At 37.5% G+C, this 22201-nt stretch overlaps 3 protein-coding genes across 4 annotated transcripts; 1 reads left to right on the top strand and 2 right to left on the bottom strand.

Annotated features, from left to right (window-relative positions):
- Window positions 1-2005: 2005 nt before the first annotated feature.
- LOC107191808 (tyrosine-protein phosphatase non-receptor type 4) lies at window positions 2006-7900 on the bottom strand. The gene is made up of 16 exons (XM_015580927.1): window positions 7874-7900; window positions 7072-7283; window positions 6868-6996; window positions 6734-6776; window positions 6476-6643; window positions 6279-6399; window positions 6110-6197; window positions 5879-6031; window positions 5574-5806; window positions 5328-5498; window positions 5066-5243; window positions 3892-4059; window positions 3650-3825; window positions 3345-3544; window positions 2709-3052; window positions 2006-2311 (listed from the first exon to the last, which is right to left on the bottom strand). The coding sequence occupies exons 2-16, from the start codon at window positions 7219-7221 to the stop codon at window positions 2006-2008; spliced, it is 2628 nt and encodes an 875-aa protein (XP_015436413.1). The 5' UTR covers window positions 7222-7283; window positions 7874-7900.
- Window positions 7901-11384: 3484 nt separating this feature from the next.
- On the bottom strand, window positions 11385-14356 carry LOC107193302 (zinc finger BED domain-containing protein 1-like). Its single transcript, XM_015582707.1, has 4 exons — window positions 12753-14356; window positions 12072-12487; window positions 11828-11985; window positions 11385-11748 (listed from the first exon to the last, which is right to left on the bottom strand). The coding sequence occupies exons 1-4, from the start codon at window positions 14034-14036 to the stop codon at window positions 11426-11428; spliced, it is 2181 nt and encodes a 726-aa protein (XP_015438193.1). The 5' UTR covers window positions 14037-14356; the 3' UTR covers window positions 11385-11425.
- A 566-nt stretch (window positions 14357-14922) lies between these two features.
- On the top strand, window positions 14923-21515 carry LOC107192249 (FACT complex subunit spt16). Of its 2 annotated transcripts, XM_015581465.1 has the most exons (15): window positions 14923-15096; window positions 15191-15295; window positions 15635-15799; window positions 15887-16039; window positions 16116-16262; window positions 16745-17011; window positions 17078-17795; window positions 17870-18068; window positions 18168-19218; window positions 19564-19642; window positions 19718-19886; window positions 20443-20541; window positions 20656-20721; window positions 20788-20904; window positions 21127-21515. In XM_015581465.1, exons 1-15 carry the CDS (start codon window positions 15028-15030, stop codon window positions 21131-21133), a joined length of 3411 nt encoding a protein of 1136 aa, XP_015436951.1. In that variant the 5' UTR covers window positions 14923-15027; the 3' UTR covers window positions 21134-21515. The 2 variants fall into 2 exon arrangements, with proteins under 2 accessions (XP_015436951.1, XP_015436959.1); XM_015581473.1 differs by lacking the exon at window positions 20656-20721.
- Window positions 21516-22201: the final 686 nt, after the last annotated feature.

The raw sequence follows: 22201 nt of genomic DNA, 5'->3' as shown, positions 1-22201 counted from the left end.
ACGTTTAAAGGACGTCAATGATTCTTAAAGAGGCAACTTTTCAAGATAGATTATTTTCTGGTACATTTTACATCACCGTTTTTGATTAATTCTTTTTTTTTTGTTCTATATACGTTTAATTGTATGTAATGTCATGTTTTCACACAAAATCAAAACATTGCCATTAAAAACAAGACGGTGGAGAGCATTACGAGGTTTAAATAAACCTAAACTTTAATCTCTTTAAGGTTGAACATCTGAAAATTTCGAGAGCCCCTGTCAGAATCCGTGGAACGTCTGTACTCGGAACGGAGCCACTCGTATACAAGAGCATTTCAAAGGATAGATTAACCTAATCCAGATACTTTGCCAAGTGTCAAAGTCCCTCAGCCGAAAAACATTTTGATTGAACTTGGTCTTGATCAGAATCCCGTTGAGGGCTATTTTCGAACACTATACATTTGCATGCAGGAGGTTAAGATCTGTAAAAGTTCTCCAAGAGGATGATACAAGTATGAGGACTTTCAGACTTCGTGTCATAATTAGGAATATGATTGAAGCTCACCGTAAGACCAAAGGAGATGTTCCAGGCTGTGCAGATTGACTATGTGAAACTCCTTGTTTCGTGTTCTAACCTCTATCGATCTTACGCGCGAAATAATTTTGAACTTTGTTCGACGCACGAACGCTGTATTTTTAAACAGTTTTCTTTACTGCGTACGTTAAGCCCACGCTTTTCTCGCGACACGAGCATAAATTCTAATACTTCACTAGCGTCCACCATATCTTTTAGTCCTTCTTCGATAGAAACTAAACTGTACACTGTATATACGATATTAGAAATTGTTACGATCGCTATAAATAGAATGTTTATACCTTGTCATAGGTTAATAGTAAAGACGGGTCGCTACGAGTGAAAAAGATTTTGTTGTTACACGAGCACGTATTACTTTCGACTGTATGAAACAATGAAATATTGATACCTGATTGAAGATGAATTACTTTCAATTATTTTATGTTTGAAAACGTTTAAAGATTCAAAAATCCTGTCTTCTGTTTCACTTTATAAAATTACATTCTGTAGCTTAATGAAATAGATTAACTATAGACTTTACCATTTTCTTTAAATTCTGTACTTAATTATTTTGTAACGCGTCGTTTTACGGCTTCTCATCAAAGGCAATATTTCTGTATTGACACCTCTAGTAATTCTAACAATTTTTTTTCTCAACACTCCAATCAACATTTATAGATCTTAAGGCTGTGTGCTTGATTTCATGAGAGTGGTCATATTTGCACTACTATCATCTCGCGATAAATAACAATTTGAAGATAGAAAACCCTACAGAATTGAACAAAATCAGAATCCTTTCCACTGAAAGAATCTGATTTTTACAATCTACATAAAATGTCCGAACTACTACCTGGAATTTAACTTTTCGTACCTCTGCATCTTACTATCGTATACGAAAGTCAAAATTCGTCATAACATCTATAGTTGAACTACAATAAAAAATCGTTTTAAATAATACTTCAAGAGTTACGTTTTTAGGTTAACTATAAATTAGTAAACATACTTCGTCAAGACTGCATTATTAACAAACGCTCGTCTAAATTAAAAACTTTATAAGCTTGAGGATGATCTTTTGTCGAGTCAAAGGCGCGAAAAGTTATATGCTTCTTTTCGTTAATTGAACCAACTGGATGAAACATTCATTCGCGAAACAATAGAAAATATGTACCTATTATAAATATTATATATCTTTCCTACTAATCAATAATATATGTGCATATTATTGTCAGAGTACAAAATTATCGTCTAATGATGTGATGCTTTTTCGTTTTTAGTAAAGTGTAAGAAGAATGGTAATTACAATGCGCTCCTGGTTCTGAAATTGATGTCAAATTAACATTTACTTTAACATTTATTTCAGTACTTGAATTAAATTTACCAAGTGACAGGAGGCCCTTACTCTTGAGCCACTTTTTCCCCTGGCGGAAGACGAGTTTTCTCGCGAGGGTACATTTAAAACAATTTCAGACTTACAGCATTTTGTATCATCATCGCCCTCTGGTCTCTCATAGAGCGTACAATGTCTAATGGATACACTGGTTGATTCGCTTCGATAAGACACAGCGCAGTCTCCATTAATACTAAAACACCTGTTCTACCGATTCCAGCCGAACAATGAACGACAGCGGGTTCTACAATCCCTGTCCGAGCTGCCCGCACCCGTTCGGTGAAAGTTGTGAACTGTCGCCAATCGTTGGGTACCCCATGATCCGGCCAACTACAGTACTGCATGTGTGTTATATCTCTTTCTTCTCCAGTCTGAAACATACAGACGCGATTAACATTCGGACGTCATAATAGGATTAATAAAAGGCTTATGAGTAGCACCGACGAGGTATAGGAGTAGACATTTCGTCTAATGTATTTTTTCGGCCCACTTTTCTGATTCCCAGATTCGCCGTTCTCATAACGTAGAGGTCGCTAAAATCACACAAGCTTTATAACCCCTTGCCAAAAGTCTATTCTTATACCTCGTCGGTGTGAGTAGACTGTGGATTGTAAACGGTGAAGTTAACATCAGATCTAATATATTTTCCGTCTTATTCTTGTCAGAATAAAATCCTGAAGAAATAAACAAAAATTTAGCCTTTACAAATCACTTTGAAAAGTGTTATTTTGCATAAAGTTACTGTACAAGTCACTATAATCGCCTTACGTTTATATCGCGGAGTATAAATTCCCTAAATATAAACGTGTCTTCGACGTTCTCAACGGCAGAAGTAAGTGTGAGATTCCGCAGCGTAAGAGTTTCGTTGAGCGCCGGCCAATACTGATGGCATTTCGCTCGGCCACGTTCGACCAATGTCGTCAGCATGACGACAAGGGTGCTGCCCGCCTCTAGAACCATCTGCCAGAAGTCAGCGACAGTGGACGACAAAGGTCCTTGAGTGGCGATGTATCTGTTGATAATCCCCGACCCTGGGATTTCCATGTTCACATAGTTGGCGTTGATGTAATCCCCGTTCGTAGAGCCCATAAGTATCACCCGTGTAACATCGTCTAAACATACAATATGAATTTTCGTCGATAATGAAAAATTCACTAAAATTTAACGGAGGTTTTAGGTTTCTGTTAGGAATCTAAGAACCCCTAAGGGTCACAATTTTCAAAAATCCTTCGAGATACATTTATATATCGTTAAAGACATATCCAAATTTGAACAAAATCCGAAATGGTGCTCTAAAAAGTGTCCAATTACGCGTGGAATGACCCCTGAGTAAACAAGTTTCTATTTCTTTTTAATTTCTGTATATTTATTTGTTAAAAAATCTGTATTAGTTGTACTACTTACACGGTGAAATATCACGATAACGATTTTTGCTCTGATTCTCTGGTTTCTTCGATTCCAGAGAGGTGAGCTCCGGATTTTTCCGGTACAGCTGCTCGTACTGGGCTATTAGAGCGCCACTCGCGAGACCATCGGCGAGAAGCAACATCGACTGCGCCAATGCATCCGATCCAATAGCGGCGTGAGGTGCGTCTGGTACGTATCTTAAAATTCAATGAAAGTAGATACCAATATTAGCATTTTATAATTATTAAAACGATAGTAATACTCTGAATATTTGAGATTAATTTCGCGGTTAGATGTCATACCTATATGGAGGTTCCTCTTCGGACGTTTCATCGGTACCAGCCAGTGCATTATACAAAGCATTCGGTCTCACAGTTAACGTCAGCTCACCGGAACCCGAATCACGAGACTGACGAATTAAATTTACTACGTGCTCGTGTAATAATCCACTCACATCGATCCCATTGATGTACACTACCTAGTTACCCAATATATTCGTAACGATTACTTTATGACATAACCATGTATTAGGGGAAATGTGTACCTGATCTCCTTCGTTTAACTTCGGATAACAACGATCAGCCGGTGTGTTCGGTGCTACCCTAGATACTAAAATAGGCATATCGAGGTCTAAGCCGCCTTTCACGTTGAACCCAAATCGACCTTGTTCATCTGGCGTTAGAGTGATTGTCACCAATCCATCTTCCACGATCTACAAATCATTACACATTACATCATCTAGGGTAAATGTCCCAATTACTGCCAGTGTCCCTAATACTGTCACTTTATTTGTTTCACTTAATAACAACGTAACGTATAAAGAATTGTATAATTAATTTCTAGCGTTATACAGCGATGAGAGGAAGATAAGAGAGAATCCTAAAATTAAACGAAAATACGTAGACGATATATAATATTGTTATGGTTTATTACACCAGGAAACCTTCCTCGCAGTATGCGAAAGATTCTCTCTCTCCATTCCATTCCAGTGTGCGATAGAAACCGGTATCGGAACATATTCGCCATTGCCGTCCCGACTGCCCGCAACAAAGTTGACAAACCGGTGTATGAAAAATAAAATTTTTATCATTTTCACTTTGCTCTAAATGAAAGGGAATTAATGTACTATAGAGATCTTTGTGACAATAATGTGTTTAAACACGGCTCTTTGACGAAGAACTTTAAAACTGATCGATAAAGAATAATTTCAAATGTGGACACCTTATAAAGTACTGAATGAAGTTCTTCGAATCTTCTTCCTCTTTCAATATGTATATTTTCTATATTTCTAGCACATACTGGAAGCTATTTACAAATTAACTTGACAAACTGTCTAAATTCACTGAATCAATCACCTGAAGTTGTACGATCTCGCTGTCGCAAATAATCAAAACAGAGAGCAAGAGACATTTTGTTTTGCCCCACTCCAACACGAAGTTAGCATTATTAGATAATACTGTTTGAAATCTAGATTTTTACACTCGAATAAATAGTCTAATATTTTATATAATTTTACGAATTAAAATTCTATCGACAGATGTCGGTTCATTGAACGGATGTTCACGAAGAAAAATCAGGAATTATAAAAATGAAAATTTTATTTTTCTACATACCGGTTTGGCTAGTTTGTTGTATCGACTCAGCTCAAGCCGAGCACAAGTTGTTGCACTCTCATGGAGAATATTTAACAAAGCGGTAGAAAAATTGAACATAAATACCTGAGGAGCGGGCGAACTAGTAGGTTCACTATAATCAGGTAGGTCGTAAATATTTCTTTCAGCGGTTGTATCGTCGTCTGCGTAACTTAGGACTCTCGAACCTAGTACAGGAGAAAATGCATTGCCCTGTGTATGCGAACCCGTTATTTCGTCCCGAAGAGATAAGAAACCACCCTCGCTATCGGTAGAGGAAGAAAATAATTAGAAAATTATATATTCAAGGGATAGAAAATCCTGGATTATGAAATTATTTTCAACTAACTCATCGCTAGGATTGCCTTCGCCCCATGCTTGACGAGGCTCACGAGCACCGAGAGACTGAACTTTGTTGTCGTACGGCCTCGGAGGTCTTCCAGGAAGTACGGTTAATTTTCCTTTATCATCTATAAGCGCAGCTGACGTGACTCCGTGGACCAATCTCTTACTAGGGGATCTATATTGTTTACTGTATTAGAATTACTTCGCAATACGAGAGATAAGAGAAATTCCAAAGTGTGTTCCATGTTACCGTATGAATGTTCTCTCCACTCTTGCTCTGTGCTTGCCATCTTCGACCGTCTGAAATTCTGTACGTCCCGAATAAGTGAATCTACTGCTCAAGGTAAGGGGAAAACGCCTAGACCTCATTTTCGGGCTATGAAGTCTGAAGAACGTGTGATGCTCCACGCATGCTTTCCACAAGTTCTTAGAACTACGATATGTCTGCATGTTGAATCCCAGTAATGTATCGTAGTTTTCGGACTGTAACGGAATTTTAGACGTATAGACGAACATATCCTCGTTTTGTTTTAAGCACTGAACGCTTTTGAATACCTGTTCCCGTCTGAGTTGAATGAAAAACTGTTTCCGTTTAAATGAGATTTTAACGATTTTCGACCACGAGAACACATTGATCTTTAATCCGTTCTGAAATACCACCAAACCTATAGATGTTACGCCTAATTGTATTTCTTTGTTTGTTGAATCCTGCGAAACATACAAAGAAACTTTTATGAAATAGAATCGTTTGATGTTAATAGAAAAACTGGTAATATATGTATGTACCCTCGCCTTGTGCAATTCTACTCCATACATATCTAATCGTTTTGCATGGTCTAAAAAATTGAATTCTGCGTCAGCTGGTAGTTGACCCCTAGAAAAGTACGAATATTTTAGAATTTTTTATTTCAGAAAAATATAAATCATTAATATTGTGCACGCGGTCTCCACCTACTTATGAAGTTTATGTAATTCCGATATCTTTTTCTCCATTTCTTCGGTCTGACCTGGTATTAACTGCAACCTAGAAAGATATCCTGGACCATGTTCTTCGGGGTGATAATCGCCTAACTCAGCTGCAATCACATCAAACCGAATGCAGTTTAAATTAATTGGAACACAAAATATTTCTCCGTGCATTTATATTCTTACATTGAACCGTATAGCTGGCAATAAGACATGCTGTACTTGGTGGTAACTGGAGTTTCCCTTGAAGAATATCCCTTCGTATTTGCAGGTAAAATTGGTACCTAGTGTATTCTTCTTGCAATTTGCTAGGATCGGATACATAGAACTTCACTTTAAAATAGAACTGTCCACCTGAAACGATTAACTCCATGAAATTTCTCTGCGAACTTAATTCTCTCTTATTGAAGTAAACGTGTATTTAAATATGATCTTTACCCTTACTTCGTATCTGCTTCTTGACTGGTTTAGTAGGGTCTAACCATCTCTAAAACATCACGCAAAATTACCAAGATTATTCGTTTAATCGGATACAAAAGTATTCGAACCAACTGTTTCTGTTCTGGGAATTGTATTACCATTATATCCGGCGAATATGTACAGGCTGTGGCTCCATTTTCTGCATACTGCAAACCAAAATAGTCTTTCTCGACCAGTTCTAAATGTTGAAATACTAAATCCAGCAGTGCTTGACCTTTTGCTCTCTTCTAAAACATTCCCAGAAACATATATTGAACATGGCGTAGGGACTAGATATTCTTTTCCCTATTGCAATAACTTACATCCAGTTGAAATGTATGTTGCGTGTCGTCGAGAAAAACGACCGTAGCGGACAGTGATTTCAATCTACGATTCCTTGCTAACTCGGCACCGCGAACGTGGTAGCTCCCGCTGGAGCCACTCAACGCTCTCCGCGATACGCTTTCGATCATCTCAAAGATATGAAGGCGTGTCAACCACCTTCCCGACACCACCTCTCTGCTATGCTGACCACCTAAACGAACAATTTCATGCATAATCAGACGTGACATTCGGTGTGCATTAAAAAAATAAAAAAAAAAATGCAAATTTATAGAGATCGTTATAGGAAAGAAATTAATTGTATTTCATAGTTTGATATGTTCCCAATGATGTAATAAAAAAAAAGTTATTAACTAGAATTTATCCATGTTCGGTGAAAATATAGAAATACATATTTTTCATGGCGAATCCAAGGTCACTGAGTTTCTGAAATGGAACCGTATAATATTGTATTCAACCAGTAAAAGGTGAGACATTTTTATTTATACAATCATAAATCTACAGAGGTGGAAATCATAGAATGCAACTGCTGCAAACTTATATAGTATTGTGTGAATAAAAGTGTCACATTTTGTACTGGTTGAATTCATTTTAATATCTCCAATAGTATAGTGGTGAAAAATGATATGGTCCCATTTTAAAAACTCAAGGTGACCTTCGGTTCACTACGAAAAAAATATAACATCGAATTGTTTGTTATCGTTATATGTTCACTCAGCACAGATAAATTTTGGTTAGTAGTTTGTTTTGTTATATTGTAAACGTCTGAAAAATCGTGGATACCGTTACGGTATTGTACACCTTGTACAATCTCATTTTGCGGCGACTTCGATCACTCTTTCTAAGCACAAATTTGTTTACGTAGGACAGAAAGCTTATAGGGAACTATTTAGTTTGCTTATGAAGGTTATGTCAAAATCCATGCTGTCAATTTTGCGAAATACTCGAAACGAACGAACGCATCTGACGAAGACCAGGCAGGCCGATTAATTCTTAAGTCACTGTTAAAAGTGTAATTACATTCGAACGATGTCATTGAAAATAAATTCATCGGGTCAGTAATCTAACGTCAGTTACATAAGCAAGTTCATGTCTACTGCGTGCCAGAATAATGTGGAACGGGCCATTCTGAAAATAGTTTACATAAAAGAAGCAAAATGAACGTGTTAAATGCCAATACACGTGAACCCCTAGCGCCGATCTCAACGACGCTTAAAAAGTTGGAAAATTAAACGAATTCAACTGAAAGCTGCACTTTCTCGATTTATTATTATACAGTTACGTTTGTGAACGCGTTGAATTATCGATGAACAGGTTCGACCGCAAAAATTGAACGCAACCCGTTGCACGCGAAAATGCATTCGCTGATGCTGCCTTTTTTTTCCCCGTCGTTATTATATTCCAAATACATTATTATTCAATAAATCAATTCAGAGTAGAAAGACAGGCTTGTTTCGAAAGGACATCGGAATTTCGGGTACGTGTACTTCCGGTGTCAGTATGTACATGTTTAATAAGTATGTATGTTTTGCTAAACAGTCGTCCCGTATGCATCGTAACGACTGTCCCGCAATTGCATTAACCCTTCCCTACGATACACGCATGTCAAACGTCCAAATCAGTTGCACATCTATGAAAAATATGCATTTTTTTTATTACTAATTATAATTTGCGATGGTTTTCAACTGTTGAGATCCAACCAGTAACAGTACGTGCAATCCAATATCGTTCGGTAAGAAAATAAGCATGTTATGTAGAGCCTACTTGACATATATATACGTTTTTCGTAAACAAGCAGCTACATTCTGATGAGTATATGTATGCCTCTCGTAGCTAAAGGGTTAAAAACGTGCACCATGTAAGAACCACGCTTACATTCATGATCCGTTGCAGTGCTTCCGATGCCGCTTTCACAGGTGTCCTTACACAGTTGACAGACGAGCAACAGCTACCATTCATTAGCACTGTCGCGAATCGAAGTTATCAAAGCATCGAGGAAACGTGGTACTCCTCGAACGTGTCAGAGTATCGCCGTGAATTTTTTCCTCTTTAAAGGCCCTTTCATTATTCCCTATATCGGCATATTAGCGGTTTAACGGCCGAGTCGTCATTGTTTCCCTTGAGACAGGATGCATCGATATTGTTCGGCGTCGATCGCTCGACTGCCTCGGAGGTAGTATTTGATGGAATGCGTTTTTTATCGCGTAAAACTGCACTTTTTTCACTTGCTCGGTGGCAACATATAAGGTAACACTCTAATAGATCGGCACGAACCAGCAACGATGTCAATGGATTACGGCCCGGAGTTCTCTCCCGCACACATTCAGAACGATCATAGCGGGAAGGTGCATAGGTGAACCAGTAATCGTATCACAGTTCCGTAATAATTCTGTCTTGTTTTACGACGATATGTCGTGGAGATCAGACTCTTATTTGCAATAAAATTGACGCCCTGATAGAAACTACTATGTACACATATATATGTATCGAATTACACATTCCGCGTGTACGTGTGTGTTAATGTTAGTCATAGAGCAATTGATTTTTAGACGGTACTATCGATGTTCTGAAAATGTACCCTCGCGAGCAAACTCGGCTTCTGCTAGGGGAAAAAGTGGTCTAAGGGAAAGGCCTCCTACATAGGCTGCATTCAGAAGACGCAACCGTTGAGTGATTTCACTAGATTTCACAGATCCAAGGTTTTATGAAACTTCTGTATGGGCACAAAACCAATTTAGTCTTCCGTAATCAATTTCTGTATTTCTACTTTGTAATATAAATAATGAAAGTATAAAATGGCAGAAAAAAATGTACTTTTAATGCCTTTCTTTGAATCAATTATGCAATTTGGTAATAACAATCATTATATTTGAGTGAATTTCTTAATATAAGAATGATCCATATGTATGTAGAGTATAAAAATTATTATTGTAAAGTACCTTTTTTACAATTGTGTTGACATTTTACAAAAATAAAGTGTAAAGTCTTTGTACAAAGTTCGTAAATATGGGTATCATATTTAAATTAATATTAAACATACATAACACATACTATGTACACCATTGCATTACCATTCAAGTACGGAAATATAAGTCGCTAGAGACAAAGAAACGAGGAAATATATTAATTGTAACAAAACTATATACTGTAGTTTGAAGTATAAAGTAGCTTCGCTGGGATTCTAGAAGGTGGTGCACAACATGCAGGCACACAATTATATCTACAAGCCAGCTTCCCTAAATTTGGACACTTTGCGGAAATTTTAGCCCACCACTGAAGCGGGCAGCAATCAAGCGGAGCGGTCGCTTCCGAATGATATTGTACAAGTTCAAGATCTGCCTTCTCCTCTGCAGGCATTCCACTTTTTGTCGAACATAAACCACCTTAGTAAAAGTTCCATACCTAAATGTGGTTCATTAATTATTAAATGTTACTAAATATTGGACGAATTCAAATTATGATTTATGATACTTGTACGTACCAGATAAACGACTTTTCTTATTTGGAGGCTCGTCCTCAATTTTAATAGTTGTTGTAGTATCCCCAGACTCTTCCTGTATTAATTTTGTCAACGTATCTTTAATAGGAGTTGCAACTAGATTTTTATCTTCTTCAGTAGCACATGGAAGTTGCTTAAATCTAATGTTATACATTGTTTTTAGGTATATTTTCATTTACAGACACACCTGACAGTGCTAAACACTACAAGTAAAAATCTATAATTACCTTGGATCTAGAGTGGTAGCAATTTGAAGTAAAAGAGTAACATTGTAATCTGCATATCTATCGTAAAGTATGTCCGATAATGATTCTTTGAAAGATCTAGCTATATCGCTGTCAGTTTCTTTTACTTTGAGATGAGAAGATACAAGTTGCTAAAGTAATGGTTTTAGTAATGATATCAAAGGCATTCTTTCCTCGCTAAGCGTCATGATAGTAACTTTGAACGGTTCAAGAACATTTACGAGATCTTCCATGATCTTCCACTGTTTGTTTGTTAGATCAACCATCTCTTGATCAACTCCTTCCATGCTTTCCAAAATCGATGTTACGATATTACGACGTAGGACTATCTGCTCGAGCACGTTGTACGTTGACGTCCACACGGGCGGATAATCCATCAGCATGGTATTCTCCTCCAGCTAAAATCATGTTAAATGAATTTAAAAATTTGCTTATTCATCAATTAACAGTCAATTTAACTATCAATAATGTGAATAGCTTTTCACCTAACTAGGATTGCATAGAATTTGCTAGGGACTTTACATTTTAAATAGTTTTCACATACCACAAAATAGTACTTTAAAATAATCTCAGTACGATTTAACATTTTCCTTAAACCGTATGATTGCCATGAAGAAAGAGCAATTTGTCTATCAGATGAGGGGGTAAAGCGGCTCGCCTTGTATCATACAGAACTTGCACCTCCGCTGGGATTCTAGAAGGTGGTGCACAACATGCAGGCACACAATTATATCTACAAGCCAGCTTCCCTAAATTTGGACACTTTGCGGAAATTTTAGCCCACCACTGAAGCGGGCAGCAATCAAGCGGAGCGGTCGCTTCCGAATGATATTGTACAAGTTCAAGATCTGCCTTCTCCTCTGCAGGCATTCCACTTTTTGTCGAACATAAACCACCAAGTAAAAGTTCCATACCTAAATGTGGTTCATTAATTATTAAATGTTACTAAATATTGGACGAATTCAAATTATAATTTATGATACTTGTACGTACCAGATAAACGACTTTTCTTATTTGGAGGCTCGTCCTCAATTTTAATAGTTGTTGTAGTATCCCCAGACTCTTCCTGTATTAATTTTGTCAACATATCTTTAATAGGAGTTGCAACTAGATTTTTATCTTCTTCAGTAGCATATGGAAGTTGCTTAAATCTAATGTTATACATGGTTTTAGTTATATTTTCATTTACAGATACACCTGACAGTGCTAAACACTACAAGTAAAAATCTATAATTACCTTGGATCTAGAGTGGTAGCAATTTGAAGTAAAAGAGTAACATTGTAATCTGCATATCTATCGCAAAGCATGTCGGATAAGGATTCTTTGAAAGATCTAGCTATATCGCTGTCAATTTCTTTTACTTTGAGATGAGAAGATACAAGTTGCCAAAGCAATGGTTTTAGTAATGATATCAAAGGCATTTTTTCCTCACTAAGCGTCATGATAGTAACTTTGAACGGTTCAAGAACATGCACGAGATCTTCTATGATCTTCCACTGTTCGTTTGTTAGATCAACCATCTCTTGATCAACTCCTTCCATGCTTTCTAAAATCGATGTTACGATATTACGACGTAGGACTATCTGCTCGAGCATGTTGTACGTTGACGTCCACACAGGCGGATAATCCATTAACATGGTATTCTCCTCCAACTAAAATCATGTTAAATCAATTTAAAAATTTGCTTATTCATCAATTAATAGTCGATTTAACTATCAATAAAGTGAATAGCTTTTCACTTAACTAGGATTGCATAGAATTTGCTAGGGACTTTACAATTTCTAATTGGTGAAACAGGTTTATTATTGTTCCACTCCACCAAGTGATGATTAAAGTACAGTTCCCTTTATTTATGCAACCATTGTAGGTGGAATTCTACCATAACATTGTTTGTGTATAATATAATTTTAAGTTTACCTCCAGTAACTGTTCTTGCATAGACAGAGCTGCCGATGCAGCTGGATGGCTTATGATAGCTCCGATAGCTGCTCTACATTTAGACAATATAGAAGCAACCTCTGGATTTTCAAAACAAGCTTGAGCGCATACTTGCAACGTATGAAGTAAACAAGGAACTAATGTTAATCCCCGATTTGTTAAGGCAGTTAATAGTTCTGTTCTAGATGTAGCTACTACCACAGCAATTATCCTCTCTATTTTCAAATCCCAATCAAGCAACAAAGAATCTATTGTATTGCCCCATTGAGACTCTTCCCAATCCAACGGCGCATGAATTGTACTTAATACTTTACATTCTAAAACTGGTTCACCTGCATTTTGATAGTAAACAGAGATAGTAACAAAACGTTCATCAGAATTTGATCTCCACTCTTCAACGGTAAGACCCACTTCACCAGTGACACAAGTCAAAGTTGTCGCCACTGATTCCCGGAAGGTGTCATAAATCTTTGGTATGATTTCATCTTCTAATTTATTTTTATTCGGAATTTCGCAAGGCGACCGTAGAGTTGCGACTAGCCTCTGAAATCCTCGGCCTTCCACTACCTCAGGTAACTGTAAGTCCATTATAATGAATTCTGCTATAGCATCAGACACATTTTTCCCGTGGATGCTTGACTGATTAATAGCGTTCTCTTCAGGCATAAGAAAGGCCACGTTTTGGCTGTTGTTACTGATATTAGAACCGCTTTTAATCATGACTCGTAACGGCTGACCGATTGAAATGTCATCCTCGATGTTAGAAAGACTTATATTTGGATCTGTCACGAACTGAATGTCCCCGTTTATTTGCACAGTACCATCAGCATTAGTAGTGTAAATATGTTGTGCGGACGTTAGACCTGCCTTCAATAACCTCTTTTGAGCTCTCCGCTCTTTCGTTTCTTGTGAAACTACCTGTCTTCGAGGAGGATTAGTAGCTTCGAGTTCTAACAGCTCTTGAGCATGTTTGTTTTGCAAGTGCATACGTAAGTTGCTGGTGTTACGATTGTAGGCGATTTGAGTTTTGCATAAGATGCAAACAATCTTTACTTTAGTGAGAATGTCTCCATCGTCTGTGGCTGGAAATCCAAAAAACTTCCAATAGATACTTCGCATCGACATGGGCACCACTAATTTCTTGTACGTGTACGTATGCTTTTCTTCCATCATTTTTGCAAGTACCATTTGCATTTCGGTCTTAGAATCCTCCGCCGTGGCGGATTTTCCGCTGTTCGACAATGACATTGATTTACTTTCCATGATTCTAAATCAAAAACCCATATGTGCCGGACGGGTCTTGTTGTCGTTTCAGGTATTAAAATTCAAATATAACGTATTTCTTGTATTTCGGCTATTTCATAGTGTCTTCTTTCTAATCAAAATGGAGGATTTTCGTTGCATAATTTACAATGTAACCGTTCGAAACGATGCATTGCTTTTCCGTTTATAATATCCAAGCATCCAAATTTACCGCGAAGCAATCCGATATTTCAAAGCAGCGGTTGACGAATTATTTCAGATATATCGAACTTCAATTTCTCGTTTTGAAGAGAACGATGCACAATCAGTTATCGACCACCTCTCGTAACGACGCTATCGACTTTCGTTCTCTTGTTCAAAGAAATATCGCTATGTAGACCTCTCAACTAATCGATCCCACAAAATGGTTGCGGTTTCAACGTGGCGCCATCTTTATCGATTATTCCGTTCAAATAATACTAATACAGGTAATTTCAACGAATAATTTTATTTTACGGAAGAGCATCTATTTTCATTTAGTTTCTCATGATGTTTTTTTCTTTAATAAGATTAATATGTTAGCAGTGATGTGAAGCTCGCGCTTGCATTCACAAAATATTAGGGCGGGTATGTAACGAAGCATATTAATGAAAACGCTCCCTAAAAAAACAATAGTTCATTCGCCAACCGCTTGGAACTTCGCCAGTCTACTTTTACGCATTAGTTTCCGCCGCATCAAAAACTATTCCCGCGGCGTGGCCCGTAGTTTGTGGAATACGGTTGCGGTTTGGTTATAAATCCCGCCATCTCCGCATCAAACGGCGAATTCTGATAGTATTGCGTATTTTGTAAGGAACACCAAGGAAAATGTGATAATACCTAAGCGTATCACGTCGTCTGAATGTTTAGTTTGTTATCGTTTACATCAGGACGATTTATTATAATTTTATGTCGGGTTGATTTCGTGGTAGCGTGGTCTGTGCTGCACCGAACGTGTTGAAAACAAGGAACTATGGCAAACGTATCTGTTGACAAAGAGACATTCTTTCGGCGTATGAAGCGTCTTTATGCCGCGTGGAAAGTAAGCGACTTGTCACGGCTCATATCGTTGTTTTCAACTACCGTAATCCCACGATAATTCAAATAATTGCTTTTTCGTTTTTTCCACCCGACAGGATGGAGAAGTTGGTACAGATGACAGTTTTAGTAAAATGGATTGTCTTGTCTCCTCCGTGGGCACTGACGAGGACATTGTTTATAGTAAATCCACAGCGTTGCAAGTAAATAGCACTTTATTTTTAAATAATTACACTCCAGTACTTATTATTTGTTTCGGACTAAAAAACAATTGCTTAACCTAATTTTCATAATTCTGAAAAATAAAATTCTCGAAGATTAGCATTTCACGGTGAATACTTTGTATGCTTCTTTAATATAGTCGTGGGGAAAGTTTGGAACCAGGTTCTGTAGCTGTACAATATAAATTGAGCTTTAATTATATAACTAATTAAAAGTGATTGGAATCTAAAGCATTAATCTTTTCTGTGTAACGTTAATTAACAGTTGATCATTACTTTAACAGTGATCTTATTTTCTTTATTGTGAATGATTTATTTTAGACATGGCTCCTCAGTTATGAACTTACCGATACAATAATGATCTTGGCGGAAGATTCTGTTAACTTTCTGGCAAGTAAGAAGAAAATTGAGTTTCTGAGAAAGCTAGAAAACCAGAAAACAGAAGATACCGGAGTACCTCCTGTGAAACTACTTGTGAGGGACAGAGTATGTATCCTATATATTGCTTTTTATGTACTTTAATATTTTGTCCCATTATGTTTAGTTACGAACAGTATATAATTTTTTGTACAGAACGATGAAGATAAAGGCAATTTTGCCAAACTTATCGACATTATAAAGGAAAGCAAGAAGGGTAAAACATTGGGTGTATTTTCGAAAGAAAATTATCCAGGTGCCTTTATGGATGCATGGAGAGCTGCTCTTAAAGCCGAATCTTTTGATACGGTACAATATAACTGTTCACAAAATGGTGTACCAAGAATTAAGGTCTTTGTTCAATACTAAATATTTTATTTATTAGGTGGACGTGAGTGCTGCAGCTGCATATGTAATGTGTCCAAAAGAGGATGCAGAAATTCTTACCATAAAGAAGGCATGTTTAGTGTCTGTAGATGTTTTCACCAAGTACCTTAAAGACCAAATTATGGAAATTATAGACTCCGACAAGGTAAGTAAATTTATTTCACTTAAGAAGGTAAATACCTTTGGCACCATGAAAAATAGTACTTTCTCCAAGAATTTATTTCACAAAAACTATTTGATGAATTGCTTGCTTCTTTTTTTATAAAAACCGGGATGCATTGTAGAGTATTTAAAAACAATTGTTTAAGTTGTATAAAAAATGTGGCCGAAAAATTAATTTCAGCACATGCGTACAGCGTAAACACAGCTACACTTGTTGGGATGATTCAGATTGCCGTAGTGATCCGATTTGAGAATGTTAACAATTGTTAGATTTTTAAAAATTGACAAAATTAAGCCATTTTAAAAAAAAATTCCATTTTCCGTAAAACTTTGTTCTTTTATTAGCGTAAAAAAAATAAAAAATCAATTTTTTAAACCACTCAAAGGTATGTACCCCCTAAAATTGTTCGGAAATGTAAGGAATATGTGAAAGTTGCTAACAATGAAGAACTATTTCGATTTCAGAAAGTCAAGCATTCGAAGCTCGCAGAAGGGGTGGACGCAGCTATAACGAATAAGAAGTATGTGACTGGCGTTGATGTTAGTCAGGTTGATATGTGTTATCCAGCCATCATTCAGAGCGGTGGAAACTATTCCTTGAAGTTCAGCGTCGTTAGCGATAAAAACACGTTGCATTTCGGTGTAATTGTTTGTTCACTCGGGGCACGATACAAATCCTATTGCTCTAATATTGTCAGAACACTGCTGGTGAATCCCACAAAGACAATCGAGGTAAAGATTGTATATATAATCACACCTGAAACACGTGCACACAACATTGACGTATTTTTGTTTTAGGATAATTACAACTTTCTTTTACAATTAGAAGAAGAGATTCTGAAGAAACTGGTGTCCGGCGTGAAGATAAGCGAAGTGTACGAGAGAGGTGTAAAATACGTGAAGGATGAGAAGCCAGATATGTTGGATCATTTGACGAAAAACTTCGGATTCGCTATGGGGATCGAATTCAGAGAAAGCTCGTTGCTTATCGGCCCAAAGACTCATGCGTTAGTGAGGAAAGGCATGGTGTTCAACGTTAACGTTGGACTGTCGAATCTCTCGAATTCCGAAGCCACGGAAAAAGAAGGGAAAGTTTATGCCCTGTTCGTTGGCGACACCGTTATGGTGAACGATGGCCAACCAGCTTCGAATTTAACGCCGTCAAAGAAGAAGCTGAAAAACATCGGTATATTTGTGAGGGACGAAGAGGATGACGAAGAAGAAGGAAATGGAAAAGAGTATGAACCGAAACCTGAGATTCTTTCCACGTCTTCTCGACGTGGAAACAGGACAGCGGTCATAGAATCGAAGTTGAGGACAGAGCACAGCTCGGAAGAGAAACGAAAAGAGCATCAAAAGGAACTTGCGCAGCAATTGAACGAATTAGCGAAAGCTCGGTTAGCGCAACAGTCTGGTGGAAAAGAACAAGAGAAAATACGAAAGTCAACGGTATCGTATAAAAGTCTGAGTCATATGCCGCGTGAATCGGAAGTGAAGGAACTGAAGTTATATGTTGGTACGTACAATAATACTTTCGTATGGGTTATACGATTTAATTCTGTAATTGATATATTTTTTTTTTTTTTTCAGATAAAAAGTACGAAACTGTGATTCTACCAATTTTCGGTATTCCCGTGCCATTCCACATATCTACGATCAAAAATATCTCGCAGTCTGTCGAAGGTGATTACACGTATCTAAGAATCAATTTTTTTCATCCTGGCGCCACAATGGGACGCAACGAAGGGGGATCCTATCCACAACCGGACGCCACATTTGTCAAAGAAGTGTTAGTATAAACGTTCGCTTCAATTTAAATTGACCGTATAACACGTTCGTTTAAAAATTGCACGAACATACGAAACTATTGTATCTTGTTTTATTTTAGAACATATCGAAGTACGAACACCAAAGAACCCGGTGAAATCTCAGCGCCGTCGTCGAATTTGAACACAGCCTTCAGACTGATCAAAGAAGTCCAGAAGAAGTTTAAAAACAGGGAAGCAGAAGAAAGGGAAAAGGAGGATCTAGTGAAGCAAGATACCTTGATATTGTCGCAGAACAAGGGTAATCCTAGATTGAAGGACTTGTACATTCGACCGAACATCGTCTCGAAACGAATGACAGGCGGCTTAGAGGCGCACGTTAACGGATTCCGATACACCTCTGTCAGAGGGGACAAAGTCGATATTCTCTACAATAACATTAAGAACGCCTTCTTCCAGCCGTGCGATGGAGAGATGATTATATTGCTTCATTTTCATTTGAAACACGCGATAATGTTCGGTAAGAAGAAACACGTGGACGTGCAGTTTTACACGGAGGTCGGGGAGATCACGACGGACTTGGGGAAGCATCAGCACATGCACGACCGTGACGATCTCGCCGCCGAGCAATCGGAACGGGAGCTCAGGCACAAATTGAAAACAGCGTTCAAAAGTTTCTGTGAGAAGGTCGAGAGTATGACGAAACAGGAGATCGAATTCGACACGCCGTTCCGAGAGCTTGGCTTCCCTGGCGCCCCATACAGGAGCACCGTTCTTTTACAACCCACCAGTGGATGCCTGGTCAATCTCACTGAATGGCCGCCGTTTGTTATTACATTAGAGGACGTCGAACTGGTCCATTTCGAGAGGGTACAGTTCCATCTGAAGAACTTCGATATGATTTTCGTCTTCAAAGATTACCATAGAAAAGTCGCGATGCTTAACGCTATCCCCATGAATATGCTGGATCATGTGAAGGAATGGCTGAACTCCTGCGACATTAGGTACACAGAGGGTGTGCAATCGTTGAATTGGACGAAGATCATGAAGACGATCACGGACGATCCTGTTGGTTTCTTCGACAATGGCGGCTGGACCTTCCTTGACCCAGAGAGCGACGCAGAGAATGACGATGTGGATGATGAAGAGGAAGAGGAAGATGACGCTTATGAGGTATGGAATATACAGAGTGTCTCAGCCAACTTGATCACTTCGAATAAGGACTTAACGGTTTACATTTTATGATAATTTTGAGGGGTGAAGGCATTTCAGAGATTCCAAGGTTACCTTAATGTTTTTAACGGAATTACCTATGTTTAATTAGAGATATTTCCAAAATAATTTTTAATGCGTACTTACTATCTGGAAGGTATAGGTACTCGAACTGACGCACCTCAACTTCAAAACAGTGATTATTTTGTAAATACATATCTCGTTAACTATCACCCCCTGTATTTATATAATTACTGGACATTTCGTTCGATAATTTTCCACCCAATACATATTTCATTCGTGTAGCCAACTGATCTGGACAGCGAAGAGGAATCTGATGATGATTCTGAATACTCCGAAGCATCGGAAGACATTGACAGTGAAGGTAAATTTCATTTACATGTCACACACAAAGCAGACGTGTACAAGATTATCTTATGAGACCTTTGTTGTTTTTCAGGGGAAGAATTGGATCCCTCGGAGGAATCTGGAAAGGATTGGTCAGATTTAGAACGGGAAGCAGCCGAGGAAGACAAAGAAAGAGGGGACGCACAATTTCGCGACGATTACAACTCTAGCAAGAAGAGCAAGTCGAGCCGGAAACATTCATTATCGCCAGCGAAGAATAGGTAATTTATTGATTTTGAGTCATTCCGCGCGAAATTGAACACTTTTTGGAGCACCGTACTGCCAATTTTAAAGTGTCCATATTTTTGAACATATGTCCATAAAGAGAGCAAGTAGGGCTATATCCTAATTTTTTTTTCAAGTTTTTAAATAGTTTGCCGGTATAAAACTTGGGCGTTTATTTAAAACAATTGCAAAGTAGATAGTTAAAAAATATTTTTTTTTAACTGACATAATTTTTATTTGGTACTTTTATGTCTCCACTGTAAGTACCCGCAAAGCTCATTTCGGTCAGTTTGTTACTTCAATAGTTATGATTAATTGAAAACAGGTTGACCCTAAATTTCAAACAATTGTAAAATCAAGAATTTAAAAATGTTTTTTAAATCCTTCGAGATGCGTTTATATATCGCTAAAGACTACACATATCCAAATTTGAACAAAATCCAAAATGGTGCTCCGAACAGTGTCCGATTTCGCGTGGAATGACCCTTTTACAACTTCCTTCGACTGCGGTACAAATGAAACTCTCTTTCTAATTGTACATTCTTCACGCAGTCATAACTCGAAACACAAGAGTTCGTCGAGTAGTAAAGACAAAAGCAGATCTTCGTCCAGCGGTAAAGACAAAAAGTCCTCATCGTCGGACAAGCACAGGTAAGATAATCATGCTGTTTATACGTGTATGGCTCTGCATGCGCTCCGAGGCTTGAACTTAGAACGATAAGATTTGTTGCGAGACATGTTAAGTTTATGTTTCAACAATTAAAGATCGGATCGATCGCGGAGTGGGGGATCACACAAGAAAGTGTCTCCTTCCAAATCGTCCAGACACAGGTGATCGACATAAATATCCCTCTCGTTGATGATGTTACGGTTGAATTTGATTTTCTTTCTGTCCAGTCCCAAGAAGAGCGACCGACACGACAAACACAAATCAAGCCATTCTTCGTCTAACAGTAAGAAACGATCTCGCGATGACAGCGCTGAAAGGAACGACAGGGGGTCGAAGAAGTCCAAGTAAGTGAAAATATATTAATTGAAATGTCGGAAGGACGGAATTCGTGTACAAGTTGTGGGTGTTGAAACGTCTACAATAGAACGTTTATTACTGTATTATTGTTGTTTTATTATTGAATTAAACGAACGATTTTTGAGTAAATTCTTCAAGCAGAGAAAAACCCAGGACTTATTATGTATTTGTATTTATTATGTTTATTACTATGCTGTATATTCTTCCAGGAAATGAAAAGGATCGTCCTAAGCGTTGGGCACAAAGCACACGAAAATAAAAAACACGAACACCAAGTTGATTCTGCATAAAGCTTTCTTACTCGTGGTACGTCGATTAAGTTATAAGAGCAGTACATTTTCTTGCATTGACTCGTTTAAATTGTTGGCTGAACAGCTCGGCGATATTGCTCGAAAGTTCGATAACCTAACTTTATAGGCATCACCTACACACAGCGGTACAATAATAAATACTTAAACACGTGTGAGCTTGGGTTCGACAGATTTTTCGTAAATTTATCTACGGACATACTTTTATAACCATTTGTTAGTTGTACATACAAAATTCATTTAACTAAGAGGCTTTATCTTCATAATATAATATAGCTACTAACACGAAACAATTTCATTCCATTGTAGGTTTTCTAATGTCCCGTCATATTTGTAATGACTAAACTGCAGATGTTTGTGCCGGTTAATATTCTTAATAGTCTGGTGAAACAAACAACAGTAAATAGAAATTTTTTTCTCTGTAGATTTTTTTTTTTTATCGATATTGAATAGCTGTATTACACGTTATAAGGTTTTTCTTCGTACTTTATTCTTTTAATTGCATACTTCGTAAGTGTATAAACATCAACAGTTTAGTGATCACTTATTATGTTTGTAAATCTGTATTAAAGAAACGAATGGTATTCATTGTACAGGTAGTGTCTGATAACGGATTATGATATTATTCATTGTCGAAAAACAACCATGAATGTTGATTTGTAATTACACGCACCAAGTGGCCGAATAGCTGGTTATACAGGTACAATTGCAAACACTCTCTCAATGCAAGACAATGCGCCGGCGATAACTGTCGTACATAAGATACCCATAGATATTAAGTGGCTAAACGGAGAAAGCTGAAACGGATCAAAAGTCTTTGATAATTTGGTTCCAATTGTTCTGAGATTTGTACCTTGGTAAACAAAATAAATACTTTTTAAGTTAATTGTCCATTAACGTATGAATAATTGTCGCTGATTGTAAAGTGTTTTCCATATTGACTCAAGAAATTAAATATTATACACTTCTAAAGAAA

Source organism: Dufourea novaeangliae, unplaced genomic scaffold (assembly GCF_001272555.1).
Source record: "Dufourea novaeangliae isolate 0120121106 unplaced genomic scaffold, ASM127255v1 scaffold7, whole genome shotgun sequence".
Classification (NCBI taxonomy): Eukaryota; Metazoa; Arthropoda; class Insecta; order Hymenoptera; family Halictidae; genus Dufourea; species Dufourea novaeangliae.
Note: the sequence above shows the minus strand (reverse complement) of the source record. Positions and strands in the feature narration are given on the sequence as shown.